The sequence below is a fragment of the Anabas testudineus genome, chromosome 5 (genome assembly GCF_900324465.2).
Source record: "Anabas testudineus chromosome 5, fAnaTes1.2, whole genome shotgun sequence".
NCBI lineage: Eukaryota > Metazoa > Chordata > Actinopteri > Anabantiformes > Anabantidae > Anabas > Anabas testudineus.
The window spans coordinates 7,941,237-7,961,235 of NC_046614.1; the positions used below are offsets into that span (position 1 = coordinate 7,941,237).

Genomic DNA, 19,999 nt, shown 5'->3' on the forward strand with positions numbered 1-19,999 from the left:
CATGAATTGTGATTTTTAAAGTTAAACAAAAGCTCAGTATTATTTATGTACAGATGAGCCCACTATTCACTGATCATGTTTTATAACTGTGATATCGATGTGCTTTTTTTGCTGGGTTTGAACTGTTCTAAATGGATACTTTAAACATGCTTTAGAGAGGTATAACTTGTATATATCATTTTTTTCTCAGTAATTGGTAGCAGAAGTGGCCATGTGTAAACAACAAAGGAGAAGGTTTCCCTCTATTAAATTTTGATGTGATACCTACAAACTACATGCTACAGCGGTTGCATACTGCACTTTGTTTTTGCAGAGCTCCTGTATAGTTTACTTTGGCAATATGCAGTTATTGCTTTAGTTTTTTAAACTTCTGACAGTATCAAAACAAATGTCAGACAAAAGTTGAAATGTTTTTATAACAAATCTAACAGAAACAAATCTCCTGAAATAGTTTTCTGAATCTGTATATTATGAAAATACACTTCCGTTTAGATTTTATAAAAGTAATAATACTCATCAAAATAAACTTTCATTAATGAATCAGGGCAGTGTCAATTTTGTAAACCTTCAGAGACAACATTTGTATAGTTTCACAGAAAGCATATTAACATACATACAACACCATGCACTTCAAAACTTGAATTTGAATTATGCAAACCTAAATCACTTTTTCCTTGATCACAGAGTGCAAATTAGAGAGAAACTGTCACTGATGTGTTTCAGACTACAACAAATACAACATTCAGTAAACATCACCTCTGAAAGAGAAGGAATAAAAGTCTATATCTAGTAACTTTGTACAATACCAAACAATACTGCTATCTACAATGCGTGCACGTTGACACCTTTTTTTAAGATAATCTTTTTGTTATCTGCACAGACATACTGATGGCAAACTGAGCAGAAGACGAGCATTAAATCTACTTTCCTCCTTTCCTCTTACCCCCTGATTATCCTGGAGTAAACTGCAGAAGTGCCACTCACAAAACGAAAAGGCACAGCTACATTTGATTGGAGTAGGAGGTGGGTCCTCCGACCTGGCTGTATTCAGATGCCTGGCTGAAGTTTCCCTGGGTGTTGTAGCTCCCTGACTGGTCAAAACTACCCTGGTTGTAGGGTTGCTGGTTGAAGGTACCACTCTGTTTTTCAGTTGCTCCGCCTGCAAGTCTTGAAGCTCCCTTGTGCCATCCGGTCTCCTTAAAGACAAACCAGATGTTTCCAGCCCATAGAACAAAGTTGAGAAACCCAAAAACCTGAAGAGAGACAACGAAACAAAGCTAATTTAAACATGAACATCTTAGAAATTCAGAATACTTCAGAATAAATACAAAACCTCCAGAACAGATAAAGTTGTTTATTTCCCATCTCAATATACAGTTTATGATCTACTGAAAGGAGCTTTTTTCATCTTCACATATAACTTAATATGCACGCCTTCTTTGAGTGTGTGCTCTGGGCTGGTCAATCAAAATCATTCCCCTGCTGGCCTGTGTCCATCACACAATCCACTTTAACTGAGATCTTAGCACCTTTCTGCACTTGACTGATTATTCATATTTTTCCAACCGTTTACAGTGTTTTAATATATTCTTCTGTAATATAATACACTGCCCATTCAAAAAAGTTGATTTATTTAAGCAAAGAGGTAAGAGCCTCTCATTGGATAATTACTGTATGGATGATTATTTTTCAGCTGGCAACAAGTTATTTAACCCTAACTGATGCAGTGATTTCATTTTATTTCTTAAACAACAATGTCTGAAGACACGTCCTGTGGAAAAGATGTTAATCTGTTTCAGAAGGGTCAAATTATTGGCCAAGAAAACATCTAAGGAGATTGATGAAACTAATAAAACTGGATTAAGAACTGTCCAATTCTGATAAATCCAGATTTACCCTGTTCCAGGGTGATGGGTGCATCGGGGCTTGTGGGGGCAGTGCTATGATCTGGAGATGCTGCAGTTGGTCAGGGGTAGGTTCAGCAACATTATATGTCCAAAGAATGAAGTCAGCTGACTACCTGAATATACTGAATGACCAGTTTATTGCATCAGTGGATTTTTTCTTCCATGATGACACGGGCATATTCCAAGATGACAATACCAGGATTCATCGGGCTCAGATTGTGAAAGAGTGGTTCAGGGAGCATGACACATCATTTTTAACACATGGATTGGCCACCACAGAGTCCAGACCTTAACCCCACTGAGAATCTTTGGGATGTGCTGGAGAAGACTTTATCCCATCATCGAAACAAGATCTTGGTGAAAAATGAATGCAACCCTGGACGGGAATATGATGCACATACCCTGTGAAACCTACCACTGAGGTGTTGAGTCCGGACCAGCGAGGGCCGTACACAGAGCCACACTTGTTGGTCTGGACTTTGCAGGCAGAGATGAGGAGCTGCAGCTCATCTGGATCAGTGGCCACTTTCACATCCGACAGAGCCTTTGCCCAAGCAGAGGAACTGACCAGCCACATGAAGGAGAACACCACAGTCACTACAAAGTCCTGATGGCAGGTGAGAGATGAGAGAAACAGTACACACATGTTGATAGTTCAGCTGTTAGTGTTATATCTGGCAATACGGCTTCTTGGATGAGTCGGTACAAGATGTCAAACACAGTTGTGAAGGTCACTGTACTCACAATGAGTGGTCCTCGGCTGTTTTCACGGTACTTGTTCTGAAAGAAGATGTAGACGATGGTGGCCGTGAGGGAATACAGGAAGGCAAAGACGGCAATGGTGACAAAGAACTCTGCAGAGGATGAATAGTCTCCGATGAGGAACACACGCTCCCTCCTCATGCCCTCACACATGGGCGCTTCAAAGGACATCTGGTACAACCTGACACACACAGAGAAAGATTGAGGCCTCAAACCCTACTAAATAATAAAAAGCATTGAAGGTGGTCCTATTTAAACTGCATTAATGTGTTACGAAAAGCTCTACACAGTCTACCCTGTGGATGAGAAGAGAGAAGAAACTGAACACTGACAGAAAACACTGAGCGCAGTCATTACAGTGTAACCGTCATCATCATGCACTGCGGGTTCACACTCGCGGCATCTGTTTGTACGTACGACACCCAACCTTAAGATCAGGAGCATGTGCAGACAAAGAGTGAAACAATGAGGTTGACAGGCTGAGCTGGAGCCCACTCACCTGAAAGGGTAAGCAAAGTCAAAGTCGATGCTGAGGTTGCTGCTGGCCTTCTCCATGCAGTCAACACTGATTCGCAGCTGCCCGGAGTAGCCTCCACATGTTGCAAATGCAAAAATGGCAAAGAGCTGCACAGAGAAAGAAAAAAAAAAATACATTTATGAATATTGTCCATGTTGAGGCAACATGCAGCACACACAGTCATGTACAGCCACCCTCTACAATGTAATACTGTCATGATGTCATCAGACCCACACTAACTTGAAGTTGCCAGTAAAGCAGTTTTTGTGAGCGCCTGCAAATTGCAGCCTCACTTTCCTGTTCTGAGCTGTGACACCTGAAGTCTTCTGCTGTAAACCATCTACTTCATGGTTATATCATGTCATATATTTGTGCTTTTTTATGTCTGTTATGATGTTCATATGATATGATGTTAGAAACCAGTTTCCTATTTCTCCGCCCATAAGGGATGTGTGTACTGTGCCTTTCCATTATCCTTTACAAAGACAATAGATGTGGATGGACACAAAAGTCTATAGTGTTGATGTATTCCTGCTGGTAAAAAGAGGGTCAGCAGAGGGCGCTCAGAGCTTGTTTAAGTCAGTACATAGTGCTCTTGGTATTAAAGACCAATTCATGGAGTAATAGCAGAGCTAGTGTACATCAAGTGAATGCCAGATAACAAAAACATTTTTGCTGACTATGCTATTGTACTCGTACAGGAGACTCTGCACCTTAACGTGCAGTCTGGGTTTGAAGGTCTTCACTTGGCCACCTGACAAATATAAGTCCAATTTTTAGTCTCTTTCAGATCTGTTGTGCTCTCTACTAACTCCATAAGTAAAATGATCCATCATTAATAAAAATTACAAAGTAAAACAGCTTTGACAATATATGAATTAAGAAATAAAGAGACTTCAAGGGTTTTAATTATTCCATGAAGACGTTCACACCTCAGAACAAAGTCACAGGAAACATCCAAACTGCAACTAGAATGAATATCTAGTACCAGGCTCCACTGCTGATACAGAGTATGTCTCAGCAGCCCCATCATTTAAATACTTGCCTGTGGATATCGCAACAAATTTTCTGCCGTGAAGCCAATTTAACACCAACTGATAGAATTTTTGGCCACATCAGCACACAGACTACAATAGCTTCAGTGGGTGTGGGGGCTGAATTAGGACAGCATGAGAATCTGGAGGAAGACATCACAGTTTGAGCTCCCTCCACTGTCATCTCATGATGACTTCATCAGCATACTTACTTAAAAAAACAAAACAAAACACTTTTCTCATTGGGCACATGTTTGCTTTAAAATTGATCTCTACTCTGACTATGAAGACGCATGCACACAGCAGCAACAACAATGTGAGAGAATAAGAATGAAAATCATCAGATGTCATCAGATCATCCTATGATCTTCATCACTACCATTACTAATTCTTCACCATTATCATTATGGTAATAATACTCAAACTGTTAGATAAACACATTTAGAATGAATTTGAATTAGATTTGAATTATTGCTCTTTGCAGCTGCAATACTTACATACCTGTTTAAGGTCTACCCAAAGGCAGAATACAGTTTGCACAATCTTGCACAGTTTATGGGTCATTATGCATGGAACCGTCTTCTTAAGAGGACATTACATCAGTCAGTAATTTACCTACAGCATGTTTGAATGGACAGTCTATAAGATTTGCCTCCATTCTTCTACTGTATTTTACCTTTTTTGGTGCTGAGTAAATGAAGAAATGAACTTGATCACCAATAGACGTTATAAATCATATGACATGGTGAGAAAATATTAACAGCACCTTAACATGTAGCTCAAATCATTTTACGGAAAACAGGCTATTGAGTGGCTATTTGATCAAAATGAATGTGCTTAGTGGAGGATAATTAAAGTTTTAACCCCATAATCTCTAGAGCATCAATCTTATAATGTCATTTCTAAAGTCCATACCAGATTATACATCACTGTTTACTTTTGAACAGATTTGTTAGCACAGTATGGCTCTCATGCTAGGTCAGCTTGTTAAAATCTGATGAAATATTAATCACCTAGAATGATTAGAAAACAGGAAGGTGTAAGCAGGTTTGTTAGGGACACGATACAAGCCCAAACACAGCATTTTACATAAGGATGTGGACATCACATTGGCACTGTAATGTATACTAATATGTATTGTGCACAGAAAGCTCACAGTTTATGGTAATCGATGGACTATGGTAGTGCCTACCAACAATAGTGTGGCTCAGAAAAACATCATTGTGGAACTGAAGTGGCATATTGGCTTTGTGGTCCTCGCCTTGCACCACTTTGTCCTGAAACCGATGAGTAGACTGGTAAAACTTTCCGTGTGCTAATGTGGAATTAATTAAAACTCAGAATTAAGGTGTTTGCAGCTGGATGAAACATCTGTAAATTTGATTATTATAGTGATTGATTACATTTTTATATGAACTGTGACTGAAGATGGCTGAAGGCTATGAGAGTGTACACGTCTTCAGTTGAGATTGGATGTACGCTGTTTCTGTTTCAAGTACAATGTGCACAATTACTAATTCTCCACATGAAGATGGAGCAGATTGGACATCATATGAGAAAGGGTGCAGGCATGGTAGGTGATTTAGACAAAACACACTTTACAGTGTAAATGTTTAAGTATGTAAAACCCATAATGACACACACAAACACACACATGCACACACACACACACACACGCTCTCTCTCTCTGACTCTCTAAGCCCAGTTTTCCATATAAAGCTGTGATAGCCTCAAGAGCTCTTACAGCTATGATCACCATAATCAGACCTGACGCCTGGTTAGCATGAGCCTCCCCTCTCCCATATTACACGCAGCTGGACGTGCAACTTGCCAGCAGCTGGGGAGGACGTACAGTATCGTATGCTGTTTGAAAGGCCCTTCAGCCTCAGGATGGCGCTATCAGACCACTAAGCCGGACTATGCATGTTCTTGAAGTGCATGCTGTTTGCAAGGCTACGGTACAGTAAAGAGAGGATAAGTTGGTTTAGAGCAGTCCAAATCAAAGCCAAACGCTGTATGGCAAACTTCATATATGCAGTTGTTTACTGCACCTTCAGGCCTCAGGTGAAGGCTGGATGCTGCTTATCTGGCTGTCAAGGTTCACAGCTGGAACATCTGTTGGGAATTTCTCTACTAAAGAGTTCTCATTTGCTTTGGTTGGTGTTGTGATGCGATAGACCACAAACAAACACCCAGTTGAATGTGCAAACAGCACGTCTACACACCCCATCACGGGTCTCATAAATACTGTACATGCAGACTGTAGCATGTGTTTATCTGAACAAACAATTGGTAGAAGAGAAGTGACCAGAACAAATGCTCCCTTCTTATTATCACAAGCACCGCCAGATAACCATCTCTCTCTCGCTCTCTCTCTCTCTCTCTTTCTGTACATCCCTATTCTCTCTCGCTCTCCCCTGCAGCTGCCTCCTCTCCCTGTGATTTTCGGCACGGTTTTAGCCCCTCTCATTTCTGGCTGGGGCCTTTGAACAGAGGAGCGTGGCATTGTGGAGAGAGGGTGGGTGCTAAGCCCAGTGCCCCCGTGTGTTTATCTGCCTCTTCCAGCTGGGCTCCTCAGGGAACAAGAGATAGAGAGAGAGGGAGACAGTGGAAAAACCGGAGAGAGAGAGAGAGAGAGGGAGAGAGAAAAGCCAGGGTACAGGAATGAAAAAATGTCTGCAGTGCAAATGAAGCTCCGAAACATCTCTCTGTTTGTCCTCTGCTCCACCAACCTATATGGCAATCAAGTGAACACTACTAATGTAAAAATACTTACTGTCAAACTGATGTAATGTTTTTTTTTTTTTTACCTGAAAGATAAAATGGTCAATTCTGTCTAAGGATACTCGCATGTAGCTCAAACAGAGTTAGAGGCTCAAATGAGGACATGAAATGAGCAGTGTGAAGGAGCGGAGGCAGGCTGAGGATTACGAAACTGATCCACTGGCTTTAGACCGGACCACCATTTATTAGAAATAGTGGACACAAAAAAAAACGAGAGAGTTTAAGGAATGCTGGCTTGTTAAAATTAGGACAACGAGGATGTCACAAACTGTACATTAAATATAAAGTGGAATGAAACAGAGGAGCTGCTTGAGCGAGAGGACCCGATAAGAGCGGCAGAGAGAGCGACGGAGGTACCGCCGAGTGGGAAGGTGAGGATCACGTTAAGTGGCAGACAAGCTAAATGATGCATTCGCTGATGAGCTGCACTTGACATTTTCACATATCTCCTCACAGATGCTACACACACACACACACACACTGCAAGCCCCGTCCACCTGCTCTATTCAAGTTAATAGGAATCATCGCAGTGTCAAGAGGCTGCCTTAGGAGCACAAAAAAAACGCCTCTCAGATCTTCAGCCCCTCTCCCTGCCTGAATGGGAGGGGAAAAAAAAAAATCTAGGACACTCTTTATGAAGACAGAAAGAGATAAATGAAAAAAAAAAAGGGAGACAGAGATTGGGAAGGGGTGGAACATCTCTTTAAAATTGCTTATCGTTCAACCTAAGTTAGAATGAAACCACACTAAAAGCTAGAAAACCCGATTGCATAAATGGTGGGGTCTGGATAGAGCGAGATAAGAGGCAGATTCCGAACTAAGTGCTATCAGAAAAGTGAATGGAAAAGAAAGTAAAAAATTACGCTTATCAGAAAAAAAAAAAAAAAGTTACGATTTTTTAAAATAATGAAATAGTATAGTATGAAACATAAATCAGTTTTCTTCTCATCACTCGTCTTCCTCAACTTAAAGAGGACACAAAGGCGATGCTCTCCTATAATGGACTAGTCAAACTCTGGAAATGTGGAACCTCAGTCTGTTTGTGTTACGTCACATGTCCGTTCTTGTCTATTAACAGTGCATTTTGATTCATTTATGTGTTGATGTTTGTGTTTGCGTGGCTGGCACGTGGGACACGTGAGAATGCGTGTGACGTCCTGTGCACGCTCATGTGAATGTCTAAGCGTTTGAGGACCTAGATGTAAGTGTGCAGTGTTTATGTAGGTGGCCGTAGAATAAAAATATAAAAATACAGTATGTAAGTCTCTCCACTCAAGCAGAAGCATTAGCCACAGTCTACACACACACACACACACACACACACACAGTCTCACTTGCTCTCAGTGCTGCAAAAAATGAGCAATGTTATGCCAGCTAGTTAAATGCAAAACAAAATGACAAGCGCACATTAGGAATGGAAGCTCAATGGGGGTCGAGCAAACAGATTCACATTTGAACTGAGCAGTGATGAGGGATATCATCCGAGCTACAGAAGATTACAGAACAAGTTACACAATGAGGTGACAACCACGAGCCTTCAAGTGAAAGCTCTATGATCTGTGCTTCAGAACAAAATCAGTAGCTCATTTAGCCGCGGCTAATCCCTTCCTGCACGGGAAGTGCTTTGTGTCCCACACAGCCTAAATTCATCTTTCTCTATCTCTCTGCTCCCGCCCTCTGTAAGCTTGACTGACTATAAGCAGGCAGAAAATCGCCATTTATTTTTGTAACAGTGTCCCGTCTTGGTGTTGCTTCTCTCCCCATGGGGCTTCCATGGCCGCTCGGTCAGGTGACCCAGCTGGAACCCGGCCACTGTGCCCTGTAGGGTCAGTAACTGCAGTTATTAAGCTGGGGGGGGGGCTTTTGTAGATGTTGGTGGGTTTCCTTTAGTGAAGGAGCGGTGTCCTGGGAATGTTGGGAAAAACGATTCCAATTCATGCCAGTTGTGGCTTTACCTCGTTTCTAAAAGGTTCAGGTTGGTTTGGTGTATAATAAATATAGCGTTAAGTGTGAATGGGGAATAGGGATGTCATCTTCTAACATACTGCACTGGAGTAAGCTATTCAGCCACAGTCGTGAAAAATGGCAGCAGCCCTGACTATGAGGTCTAATTATGAGTCTTGTGGAATCGGGACATGAAAGCCAAAGGGGACGTTAAGAAGACTGTATGTCTTCAGCAAACTGAGATTCAACAGATTAAGCAAGATAAGTGATTAAAAAAAAGATGTGACACTAAGAAATGTGGTCATGGACATGACAGACAGAAGTGGAGGAGAACTGAAGAGAGCCCTCCTTCATTCCCTTCTAAGTTTTAGGCCATGAACATTTCCATGTCTTTCGTTGGGATTTATTTAAGAAAACACACATAAATCTATTAAAGAATTTAATAATAGTTTCATTTAATATTGAATAATATAAAATAAAATAGATTAGGCATTTGTATTGTTTACATTTGATATTTTTCTAGGGGTCATGACTATTTAGGTCTGTAATTAACTCTCTAAAATACCAAAACAAGAGTTTGTTTTGGTGTGTAGTAATGCAAAAGCTCTGTCTCAGTGTGTCTCTAAGACATCTCCATTTCTTTATGCTCTCTATGTATTGTCTTGACACCTGTGCTCTTCTATGTACTATGTGCGCGGGGGGGGGCTGTCTTGTTTGAGCAGACATGGCCACTACAAGAGAAGACATGCTAACCTTTTCCTGTCTGAGTCACAAATGGTGGACTGTCGTCTCGGGGTTTAAAGGGAGACAGAGGTTTATCTCTGACCTGATGGGTCAGGACAGATCACGTCACATCCTGTAGCTCACCAGGAACCCCTACCTCCAACCTGAATAAGCCTTTTTTAGGATATAATTTCTAGAAAGATTACTCAGATATTGTTATGGATATGTAAACATTATATAATATGATCTCATCTGTGAAAGGGGGTAAACACACCAGGGTTTTGTTGAAGGGCTCATAGAAATAACTTCTGTCCAGATGGACAGAAAAGCTCGTATTTTCTGTAGACTACTGACTCATTAAATGTCCTCATTTCCTAATAATGTTACTGTCCAGCACTAAACAGAAAATGAGGAAAGGTATTTATAGTCATGGAACAGTATTCAGAAGTAAAGTATTCAGATCACATTGCATGTAATCTACCAATAATGCATGCTTACATATTTTCACTGGCCAACTCGGTGCTTTACAGTCTTATAATTGCCTGAGGACTGGGTTATTCTCTGCCAGTAGGAAGTTGTATTATGTGTCTGTCAACATTATCGATGTTGTGCTCAGTGGTTAACATTAAAAGTGCCATAAATACACACAATGTAAAATGTCTGATATATCCTTGACCCCATGTGACAATTTGTGTCAATTTATGAAGAAATTTCCTCAAGGTGCTCCGGGGACATCACATTCACAACAAAAATTGGATGAACATGAGGTAACTACGTCCTTGACCTTTGAACGTTGGACTCCAAGGTGAGAGTTGTGGCAAATTTGAAGAAATTTGACACCGACAACATACAGCACATGTCATGTGTGACGTTTAAACACTTTAAACTTCATTTAAACACTGGACATTTACAAAAAGTGTTTCCTCTGTGACCAACCTGAATGAGCCACATAAGCACTTTGGTTCTACAGTGTGGCGTGTTGTGACTCGGTGATCCGAATTCTACCCACACTCCTCAACCTGAACTCACCGTGTTCATTTGTGCCACGAGGATCCACTGTATTAACTATACTATATGTCAAAAGTGCACTTCACATCTACTTGTTTCAGGTGTGGGCAGAAAACGTCAGCAATAAAATGAGGCATGTTGAGTTTGAAGCCCAGATGCTTCTCCACTCCCCACAGGCCTTACCTCCTAATTTTCAGTGAGTCACATCTGATGCACATTTATTAGCAGTTATGCTACAGTTGTTTAACATTTTTAACAATTAATTTTGGAACATATTTGTGCGATGTTTCACCCCCAGGGCCTCAAAGTGTCGACTCATCTGACCCCTGCCATTGAATCTCCCGAGGAGAAGCCAACACCCAGTCCAGAGACAAACTCTTCTGTGCTGCCAGCAGCTTCTTCGACATCCTCTGCCGGACCTGCATCTAATACAGAGCTTCAGGTCAGAGTGAATGACAGTGAAAAGCCCAGGCTGGAGAAGGAACCAAAACCTTCCAGAGCACCAGACTCTGCTGTAGTTCCAGCTTCTTCAACACCCCCTGCTGAACCTGCATCCATTACTGAGGTTCAGGCCAGGAAGTATGAAACTGAAAAAGCTAACCTAAACAACAATCCCAAACAAACCAGAACATCAGACCCATTTCTGGGTCCTCGATTACCATTTCCTCATCCTATGAGTGTAACTACAGGACTGCTTGACTAGGAACTTGGTTGAAACAAAACCTCCAGCATCCACTCCAGGGACAAATTCTGCATCTGTGTCACCTCCACCTTGGACACCCTCCACTGACCCTCTTTGCATTAGTGATGTCCAGGACAGAGATACAAATGAAAACCTCCTTCTAAATCCACCAGAGCACTGATCTCTGCAGTTGCTCTAGCTTCACCAACTCTTGTGAGCCTTTCCACTGAAGCTGTGGCCATTGTTACAGAAGTAGTGGGGGGTTTCCAGCACTTCCAACAGAGTATAGTGGCCCCATAACAGTGAAGGCACCCTGCAGTGCAGTTTAATTAGGCCCTGCTTAATAGGTCCAAAGCCGAAGATTAAACATGGTGTAAAACGCTATGTTGTTCTCTTTCCATGTATTAACTAAGCATGTTCCATATTGTATTGTCTATAATATACTGTCTATAATTTGTTTAATTCTGTAGGAGTTGATGTTTTAATAGTAATAGGGAAACATAAGACATAAAACTTTTAATGATATCACACTTTTGCAGACTGACATATCAGAGATGACAGTTATCAGTTGCTACACGGTATCTGGTGATAATTGTTATGAACCACTCAATTTTTGCAGGGGGTTACTATGAGCTTGTTATTTTTGAACAATATTAGATAGAGAAGTGAAATACCTCCTTATGATACTGATACTGTTTATCTTAAAGTCAATTCCACTGCCTAATCCAAGAGAACTTTTGGACACTGAGATGTGTGTTTGTATGGATACCACACGCTTAACGTCTTCTCTTGAAGCATTTAAAATAGGTGTAATTTTTTCCCCAGACTCATGTAAACTGTCAAAATGAATTGAGTGATTTCAGTGCTGAAAAACAAATCTTTGACCTGGCAAGTCTCTTGCGATATCTGTCAGCAGCTGCCGACAATCCCTCTGCATCTCCCTCCTTTCACTTCCCTTGCTGCATGTGTGTGTGCATGTGTGTTTGGACCCACTCAAATGTTTATTATGAACACTGTGAAGCAATCTGTCATAGCCAACAGTATAACACATTACTAAGATGATTGGTCAATACACAAAATGTGACAAAGAGAGGGATGCGTCTAATTTTGCCAACTCGCTGCTTTTCAAAATCAGCTGTGTTGTGTTTACTAATGTTGGGTTTTGCTATATTTGCATGACTACAGACTCATTCTGCATCTGTTTTTTTGCAATTCAAATGACACCTGCGTTAATCAGTTTAATATTTTGATTTCACGTTTTCCCAAGATGAATCTAGGAGGTTAATGAGCTCAAATTATTTATTTGAAAGTTTTCTATATGCATAGGAAATTGAACTGGGTATATATTTAATGTGTGGCAATCAAACACAACATTTGTATAGTTAAAGTGAAGACGCTCCACTCTGTTGAACTAACACAGTTCACTTGCAGTAACAGAATGAAGTTATCAGTGATGTGTGTTTTCACTCACATACAGTCTTTGACAGAATTACAGCCAGCGACACTGGGTGAGCTCCTTAATCAACAGCCAGGAGTTTCAGTCTAGCTGCTATAAAATTAACATGAATTAACTACAGCTGATAAAATCTACTGACAGCTACACTGATCAAATTCTTTGGTGAAAATTGCAGCCAGTGTTCGCTGCACGTGAAGCTTGCTGATGTTTCCTGCATGTTTCCAACTTTATTATTAAAGGGTAAGAGAGTTTAAAGACTAAATATGAGATTTTTCATCCAACAAAATCCACATTCACAAACTTGACATGCTTACTAATTATAACTGAGGGGGCAGAACTTAGCTACGCTTCCTGGATTGTTTGTTTAGATTTTACATATATTTATTTTATATTTGAATAAACTATCCAGTGAGGCCCGAACAGTAGCTGAAATCCTCGACAAGTAAGTGACAAATAATCTTCTACTGTGGCGCAAGGTTAATCTGGCACACTGCTCTGCCCATACTAAGACAAACTAAACTGGTGTACAGTAAGGTACTCAGGATGACATCATAGGACAGTGGATAAGCCCAAGGTTCTGGATGAGAGAAGCACCCTTACTCATAAATTAGACTCATGATGGATTCTTTGTGACTCACCAGTCTTGGATTTGCTACAGTACAGGAAGCCACTCACTTAATACAGTACTGCACTGTGTGTGATGATGCAACAGCCATGATGATGCTTCAGTGCATAACAAAATGCATGTACCAGTGGCAAGAAGAAAGTATGTGAACCTTTTGAAATGTCATGGTTTTCAGCACTATGAGGTTGTTTTCATTAAAGAAAGACACGAAAGATCAGCATTTTTAGTGTTGTTATTTTAGGCACATATTTGTTAATACTCTTGACTTAGATGAAGATCAACCATGAAATTCCAAAGGCTTCACATGCTTTTTCTTGCCACTGTATATTATTTGCATCGTGTGTCCAATCAACTGTAAATTTTTGCTCTCTTTCTCCTTCCATTTCTTTCTCCAACACACACACACACACACACACACACACACACACGCATGAAGAGACTCCCACATGCTTGCACACATGCAGTGAAGAGTTTGGGCACATCTCAAAGGACAGCTTCTGCATGAGTTGGTCCATGGTGGAGAAGAGGGGACCTTACAGCTGTTTGGAGCGGAATATGTCAGCCACTGACAGTGTGCCAAACAGGCCAAGAGACTGCACACACACACACACACACACACACACACACACACACACACACACACACACACACACACACACACACACACACACACACACACACACACAAAGCATCCTCTAGAATTTCCTGCAGACATGGTTGATCATTAATTTGTTTTATCCTTGTACTGACCCACTGCAGACGCTTAAAATTTGCTAGTATATTGCTGATGACTGAAGTGAACATAACCTTTAAACAACCTTCTGGTTGTCCACATGACCAATTCACCATACAGTCAAGGGTTCATTATCGTAAGCAAAGTAAATGTCAGTCGCTGCCTGAGCAAATCTTTTAATACCTGGAGGCATGTAAACAAACCAAACTGACAGACATGTGCTTCTGCTGGTGTCATGATGTTGGAAAACAAATCTCTGCAGGCCTTTAGATAATAAATCATCTTTGTTAAACATAAACACAAAAACTACAGGGGATGACTTTGTTTCTATGGTTCTTCACAGACGAACGCCACGTCGGGCATGCAGCTGATTGCATTTAATGTTGAGAGGAATGGTGGTCTAAATGTAACGATATTTAAAGGTTTTACTAGGAACAAAGTGAAATTCAGATTTTGTTTGGAAAATAAGGAGGAACGCCAACCGTCATGTGTCATATTTCAGAAAGACTGATACAAAAAGGAACCTCTTTGTGGTCAGGATTTAAGCTACAGCTACACAAATAAATACACCATTCAGTGAATATTCATGAATGAACACACGTCCATGAATACAAGCCCACTTCCTTCATTACTGAGGTCATGTTTGTTTGAATAATTACCGCATCAGAGCACGGGTGGGTTTAATGGCAGCTGCAATATACTTGTTATTGTAGCCATGTTACTCATCTAATAATATGAGTGTCTTTTGCAGCTGTTTGGGAGGCTTCAGTCCCAGCTTGATGCCACTTGGTAGGGGACAGTGTCAGCGTGCTGGCTCCTCATTCCTTACATCTTACAGGTGCCTCTCTTCTTGATTGGTTTCATTTTATTTTGAAAGAATAAGGTAAATGTTGTAGTTTCATGATTGGATTTCAGATGGAGACAGAAAATGTGAATGATCAGATTCCTTTATAACTTTACAGAGGAACAGCCTAACCACTTCTACACCACTTTGGGTGTAGAATACATCTGGACATCTGGGTCAGAATTTGAATTATTTGCATTTTATGAGCCCACTGGCCAGCAGAGATGTTGGAGAAGTTTCCCTCTTTTAAGATGCGAGCAACAGAGGAAAACAAGGCGCAGCAGCGGAAAGGTCACTTTGATACCAGTGTCATGAGGCTGAAGAGGTAACCTGCCCCAGAGATATTTGTGTGTTCGTCTGCATGTGCGTAGGGAGAACTGTAACATTAACTGGACCTTGCTTAAGATGCCGTATGATCACATCTGAACGAGCACTATTGTGGTGATCAGTGGATCAGATGTCACGGGAAAATGTGCAGTCGCACTCACGCAGCCACACATGCTGCCCTCCATCGCATGTGCAAACACACAGAGCAACAAGACGACACGGAGGGAGCCGTGACAGCGTGTTATCTTCATCATGCAGATGGTGCTTTGGATCATCTGCTTGTTCTTTGGCTCCAGCCCACAAATATCACAGTGAATCTGGTCCCATACACAAGCAGCCCGAAAGAGACGCACTCGGGAACTCACCTCACTGATAGACATCTGCCTCTTCTTGGCTAAAATAGCACGTCTCACGTGAAACTGAATTTGAGGTTCACTTCCTTTGCATGTCAGAAAACATTTTATTTATTGCTGCTTGGCGACTCTCTGATGTGATGGCATTTTTAAAAGTGGGAAAGACAAGCTTGCACATACTCTCTCTCTCTATCTCACACACACACACACACACACACACACATACACTGATGAACAAGTGCACAAGCTGAATACCCTCATGGCTAGAGTCATTTCTCTAAACTCACATCAAAGAAAATCACTTATCTCCTCTTGCCTCCAGGCCTCTCAGCACTGTACAACAAACAGCAGAGTTTACAAATGGCACAAGGAGGTAGTAAAGCTTTGATTCAGTGAGAACAAAAACCACCCCGTTCGTGTTGATTCCTGCTATATTAGTTTGCACGACGCATCCAAAATACGCATAATTTCGATTTCTTCTGGCATGTAGCAGCCAAGGAGCTGTCAATCCTCACATAAACTTGAGCCTTTTAGTAACGGTGGAACAGATCATAGCAGGTCCCTCTCCACGACGCGAGGAACACCAACATCCAGGCACCAAAAACCGCAACAGATGTGAAAAACTTTGAATGTCACTGGATGAATTCAAAGACGGATCAGGTCAAAGCCACATGGGCAAAATCTGATTCTGAAATGTAGAACTATCGCAACACACAGACGCCATCCACGTCTCATAACCTATTTACGCGTTTACGCACAACTAAGTTACTGCATGCAAAAAAACAAAACAAAACAAAAAAAAAACATTAAAGTTTCAACTCACCCATTCCAAAACACGGATAAATCCCAGAGGTAATTTTAGCACTTGGAACATCCCCACAGATGCGAGCTGCAGAGAGGACACAGAGGAGGATAACAGCAGCCCCACTTCTATTACCAATTAACGTCACATCGGCCAATTTTGCGCACAGTTAGTTACATCTATGGTTCACAGTCATGTTTTCTTATCTCACCTGATTGGCGGTGTCCATTTCAACAAAAGGGCACTTTCTTCTTACCTATGTGACTGGATGTAAACAATCTCCAACCGCAATCCAAGACTCGATTAATGTGTCTGTCGCGCATAGCAGTCAGGGGGCGGTCGGCTCGGATCTCCGGAGAAAGCCGAGTGCTTCTTCGGGTTTTTTTTATTTTTTTATTTTTTATGTTTTCTTCTTCTGAATGGGTCGAGTTCGCCACGGAGACAGGCACAGGTTGACTTTAGCACACAGGAGTGACGCCTTCGTTTTTTTTATTATTACCCATATAGGATATTCAATATTTTTCAGATGATTAACCTTAAATATAGATGGTCTTCGGCTTAAATCATTTATATATGTGGTGAAATCAAGAGAACAACTGTAAATGGACAAATACACAAAAAAAATAAATAAATAAAATAAAATAAAGCAACACTTTTTAATCAGCAGAGTAAAGCATCATGTCAGTTAAACTTCTGGGATATTAATGTGGTCAGTTAAGTAGCAGAGGGGGAAACATCACCCCAGTCTTAAAGTATGGTGGAGGAAACATCATGATTTGGACCTGCTTTGATGCATCAGTGCCTGACCAGGTTACAGTGATTGGGGTAAAGATGAATGAAGTGTATCAAAAAAATCCTCAGGATAATGTGAGAATGTCTGTACGTCAGCTGAAACTACAGCTGTAGAAGTTGGGTGATAACAACAGAATGGCTTCAGATAAAAAAGAAATCCTCTTTTGGAAGTGGCCAAGTCAAAGCCCAGACATCATGGTATGGAAAGAGAGAGCCTTGAAGAGAGCCACCTACACGAGATGTCCAAATAATATGACAGAGCTAAAGCGGCCTGAATGGACTAAAATTCCTCCAGAACTATGTGCAGGTCTGGTTGCACCTGCTTGAGGTTATTGCTATTGACATTAAAGATCAGTGTTTGTTTATTTAAGGCACATTATATTTTTTAATACTTCAGATCACATTTTATGATAAATTAATGAAGAAAATCATTCAATTCCAAAAGGTTCACATACTTTTTCTTGCCACTTGTAAATCCAGACATACTGTGCTTTCCTCCAGTTTCACCACAGGAGCTCAGGCTGGTCATCTAATGATTTTGCCCAGGTAGGGAGACAGAGAGTAAGACTGAATCTCACTGCACCCAAGATGACAGAAAGTGAGGGGGCTTCCCCGAGTCTGCTACAATGATGATAATTCCTGTAAAGCTAAGTGCAAACTGCTCTGACAGCGTGTTTAATCTTACATCTCTCCCATTGCTCCTTTGTTTGTATTCTTTCATTCACACACACACACACACACTCCCTGCCTGAAGGGATCTGTCCATGCGATTAGAGAATCATAGGACCTGATTAGATAATATTTTCACCACGGGAAATCAAATGAGATCTGAACAAAGAGAAAGAAGTCTTGCATGTGTGTTTCTTCCCTTCACTAAGGATCTGTTTCAGATTAGCACATCTGTTCGCTTTCATGGGGGCCTGTCATTTGACCTGCCCTCACAGTTTGATATCAAGGAAATATTATGCAGGCATTACCTTTCTATATTCCTCAAAAGTTGCAGCTCTATCTTTTGTTTTTTTATTATTCATCTGTCAGATGTGACACATAAAATCTTGTTGTACCTATGTACAATGACAATAAAGCATGAATTCATGAATTTATTCGTTCATTCATTCATTAAACAAAGGAAACAAGTACATACTAGAACAGTTGGAGGAAGGTTGGACCTGAAACTTTTCCCACATTGTCTTACTATAATATTTAGAATTTAATTTCAAAAAACAACTGGGATGTTGCAGCGAAACTAACTCCACATTCTCTCCTGTCCTGGACCTCATACTGTTTGTGTATGTGCTGAAGCAACCTCATTTCTTTGCTTGAGGGGAGAAACAGGGAATAACCTGTGACACACATTGACATGTGTCTGAACGCATTTTAAGAAACGGAAACTGCGCTGCAGACCCAGAGAGGACCACACCTGGGTACAGTAGCAAGAGGCCATCATCGTGTGTGTGTGTTTGTGGAAAGAGAGACAGAGCACATAAGGATGCTGCCTTGCATCTCTGCAGGACATGCATGTATCGCACAGATTAGTGTGTGATAAATACAGCACCTTATTATAAGCAAGCCACATGCTGACTTGAAATTAGCCAGGAAACACAGTGTGAATGAGGAACTCTGAACAGATAATAGGTAAGCAGGTACCATTTAAGTTAAAGGGAAAAGCAGTAAGGAACCGAGCACAGACACAGCAGAGAAGCGGAAGGAACACTCGCCATTCTCCTCCGCTGCTTAAGCCTCTTTCATATTACAACACACAGAGCTATAATAGTGCAGAGACTAGGTCATCCACTTATCCATCTCATCCAACAATGCAACACTCCAAAGCTTCACAGCAATTACTGCTCGGCTGGAACCGCTGCCAGAGCATGTAATGATAATAATGAATCCTCAGTGGTAGAAGAGGTAAAATATTCAACAACCTTCATGACATTCAAAAATAAATAGAGAGAGCTTTTGTGTTATTACAGGAACAAGCAAGGATGTTTCCACCGTGTAAGGAATACATGTAATAAACACAGAAATGATTAACAAAAAAAAAAAAGAAAAGCAGCAAAGGTAAGAAATGTTGAACCAAGATTCACACAAAACCGGTGCTCTACTAGTTCTCTGCAGTTAAATGTCACAGTCGACCGAATCTGGATGAATTTGCATACAGTATTTCACACTCGCTTGTTAATTAAACCTATCCTCATATGCCTGTGACAGCACAAAGCAATGAAACACGATTAGATACCGAAACAAAAGACAAGCTTTGGAAATGTTTCTGGGTAAAATGGCATTAGCCTTGGTTTCATTCTGCACCAGTTAGACAGCGTACATAATCAGGATTAACTTTAGCATGATGGGGAGAGAGAGCGAGCGACAGGGAGGAGGAGAAAGAGCAAGAGGAGGGGATCATGGGAAGAGAGAATTCAATTCACAATTCCAAATGTAATTTACTATGCTTTCAAATTATTGCCTATTTTAATCTGCCTCAGACATGCTAGTTGTCACGTGAGATCGAGAACTCTACAGTATGCCCCCTCTGGCATGGTGTGTTTCACAGACATGTAAAAAGTAAAAAGTTTGTCTTCTGTAGCTCTGGAAGAAGCATTGTCGAGTCTGATGTAATACCTATACCTATGATTTTAATGATGACCTGTGGCGGCAGCAGTGGGTAAACCTGTGCCTTCAGTAGCTGACCCTCTTTTGTAACAGCAA

The 19,999-nt window shown here is 41.0% G+C and overlaps 1 protein-coding gene across 1 annotated transcript; it reads right to left on the reverse strand.

Annotated features, from left to right (window-relative positions):
• Positions 1 to 1,001: 1,001 nt before the first annotated feature.
• LOC113154346 (synaptoporin) lies at positions 1,002 to 16,829 on the reverse strand. Its single transcript, XM_026348482.1, has 6 exons — positions 16,713 to 16,829; positions 16,523 to 16,588; positions 3,169 to 3,293; positions 2,652 to 2,850; positions 2,323 to 2,514; positions 1,002 to 1,253 (listed from the first exon to the last, which is right to left on the reverse strand). Exons 1-6 carry the CDS (start codon positions 16,728 to 16,730, stop codon positions 1,002 to 1,004), a joined length of 852 nt encoding a protein of 283 aa, XP_026204267.1. The 5' UTR covers positions 16,731 to 16,829.
• Positions 16,830 to 19,999: the final 3,170 nt, after the last annotated feature.

Excerpts from the sequence above, each read along its gene's own strand:
- LOC113154346 (XM_026348482.1), bottom strand. Across the intron at positions 3,294-16,522 it reads TTATCCGTGTTTTGGAATGG|CTCTTTGCCATTTTTGCATT; the intron begins GTGAGTTGAAAC and ends TTCTCTGTGCAG. Across the intron at positions 2,851-3,168 it reads GACTTTGCTTACCCTTTCAG|GTTGTACCAGATGTCCTTTG; the intron begins GTGAGTGGGCTC and ends TGTGTGTGTCAG.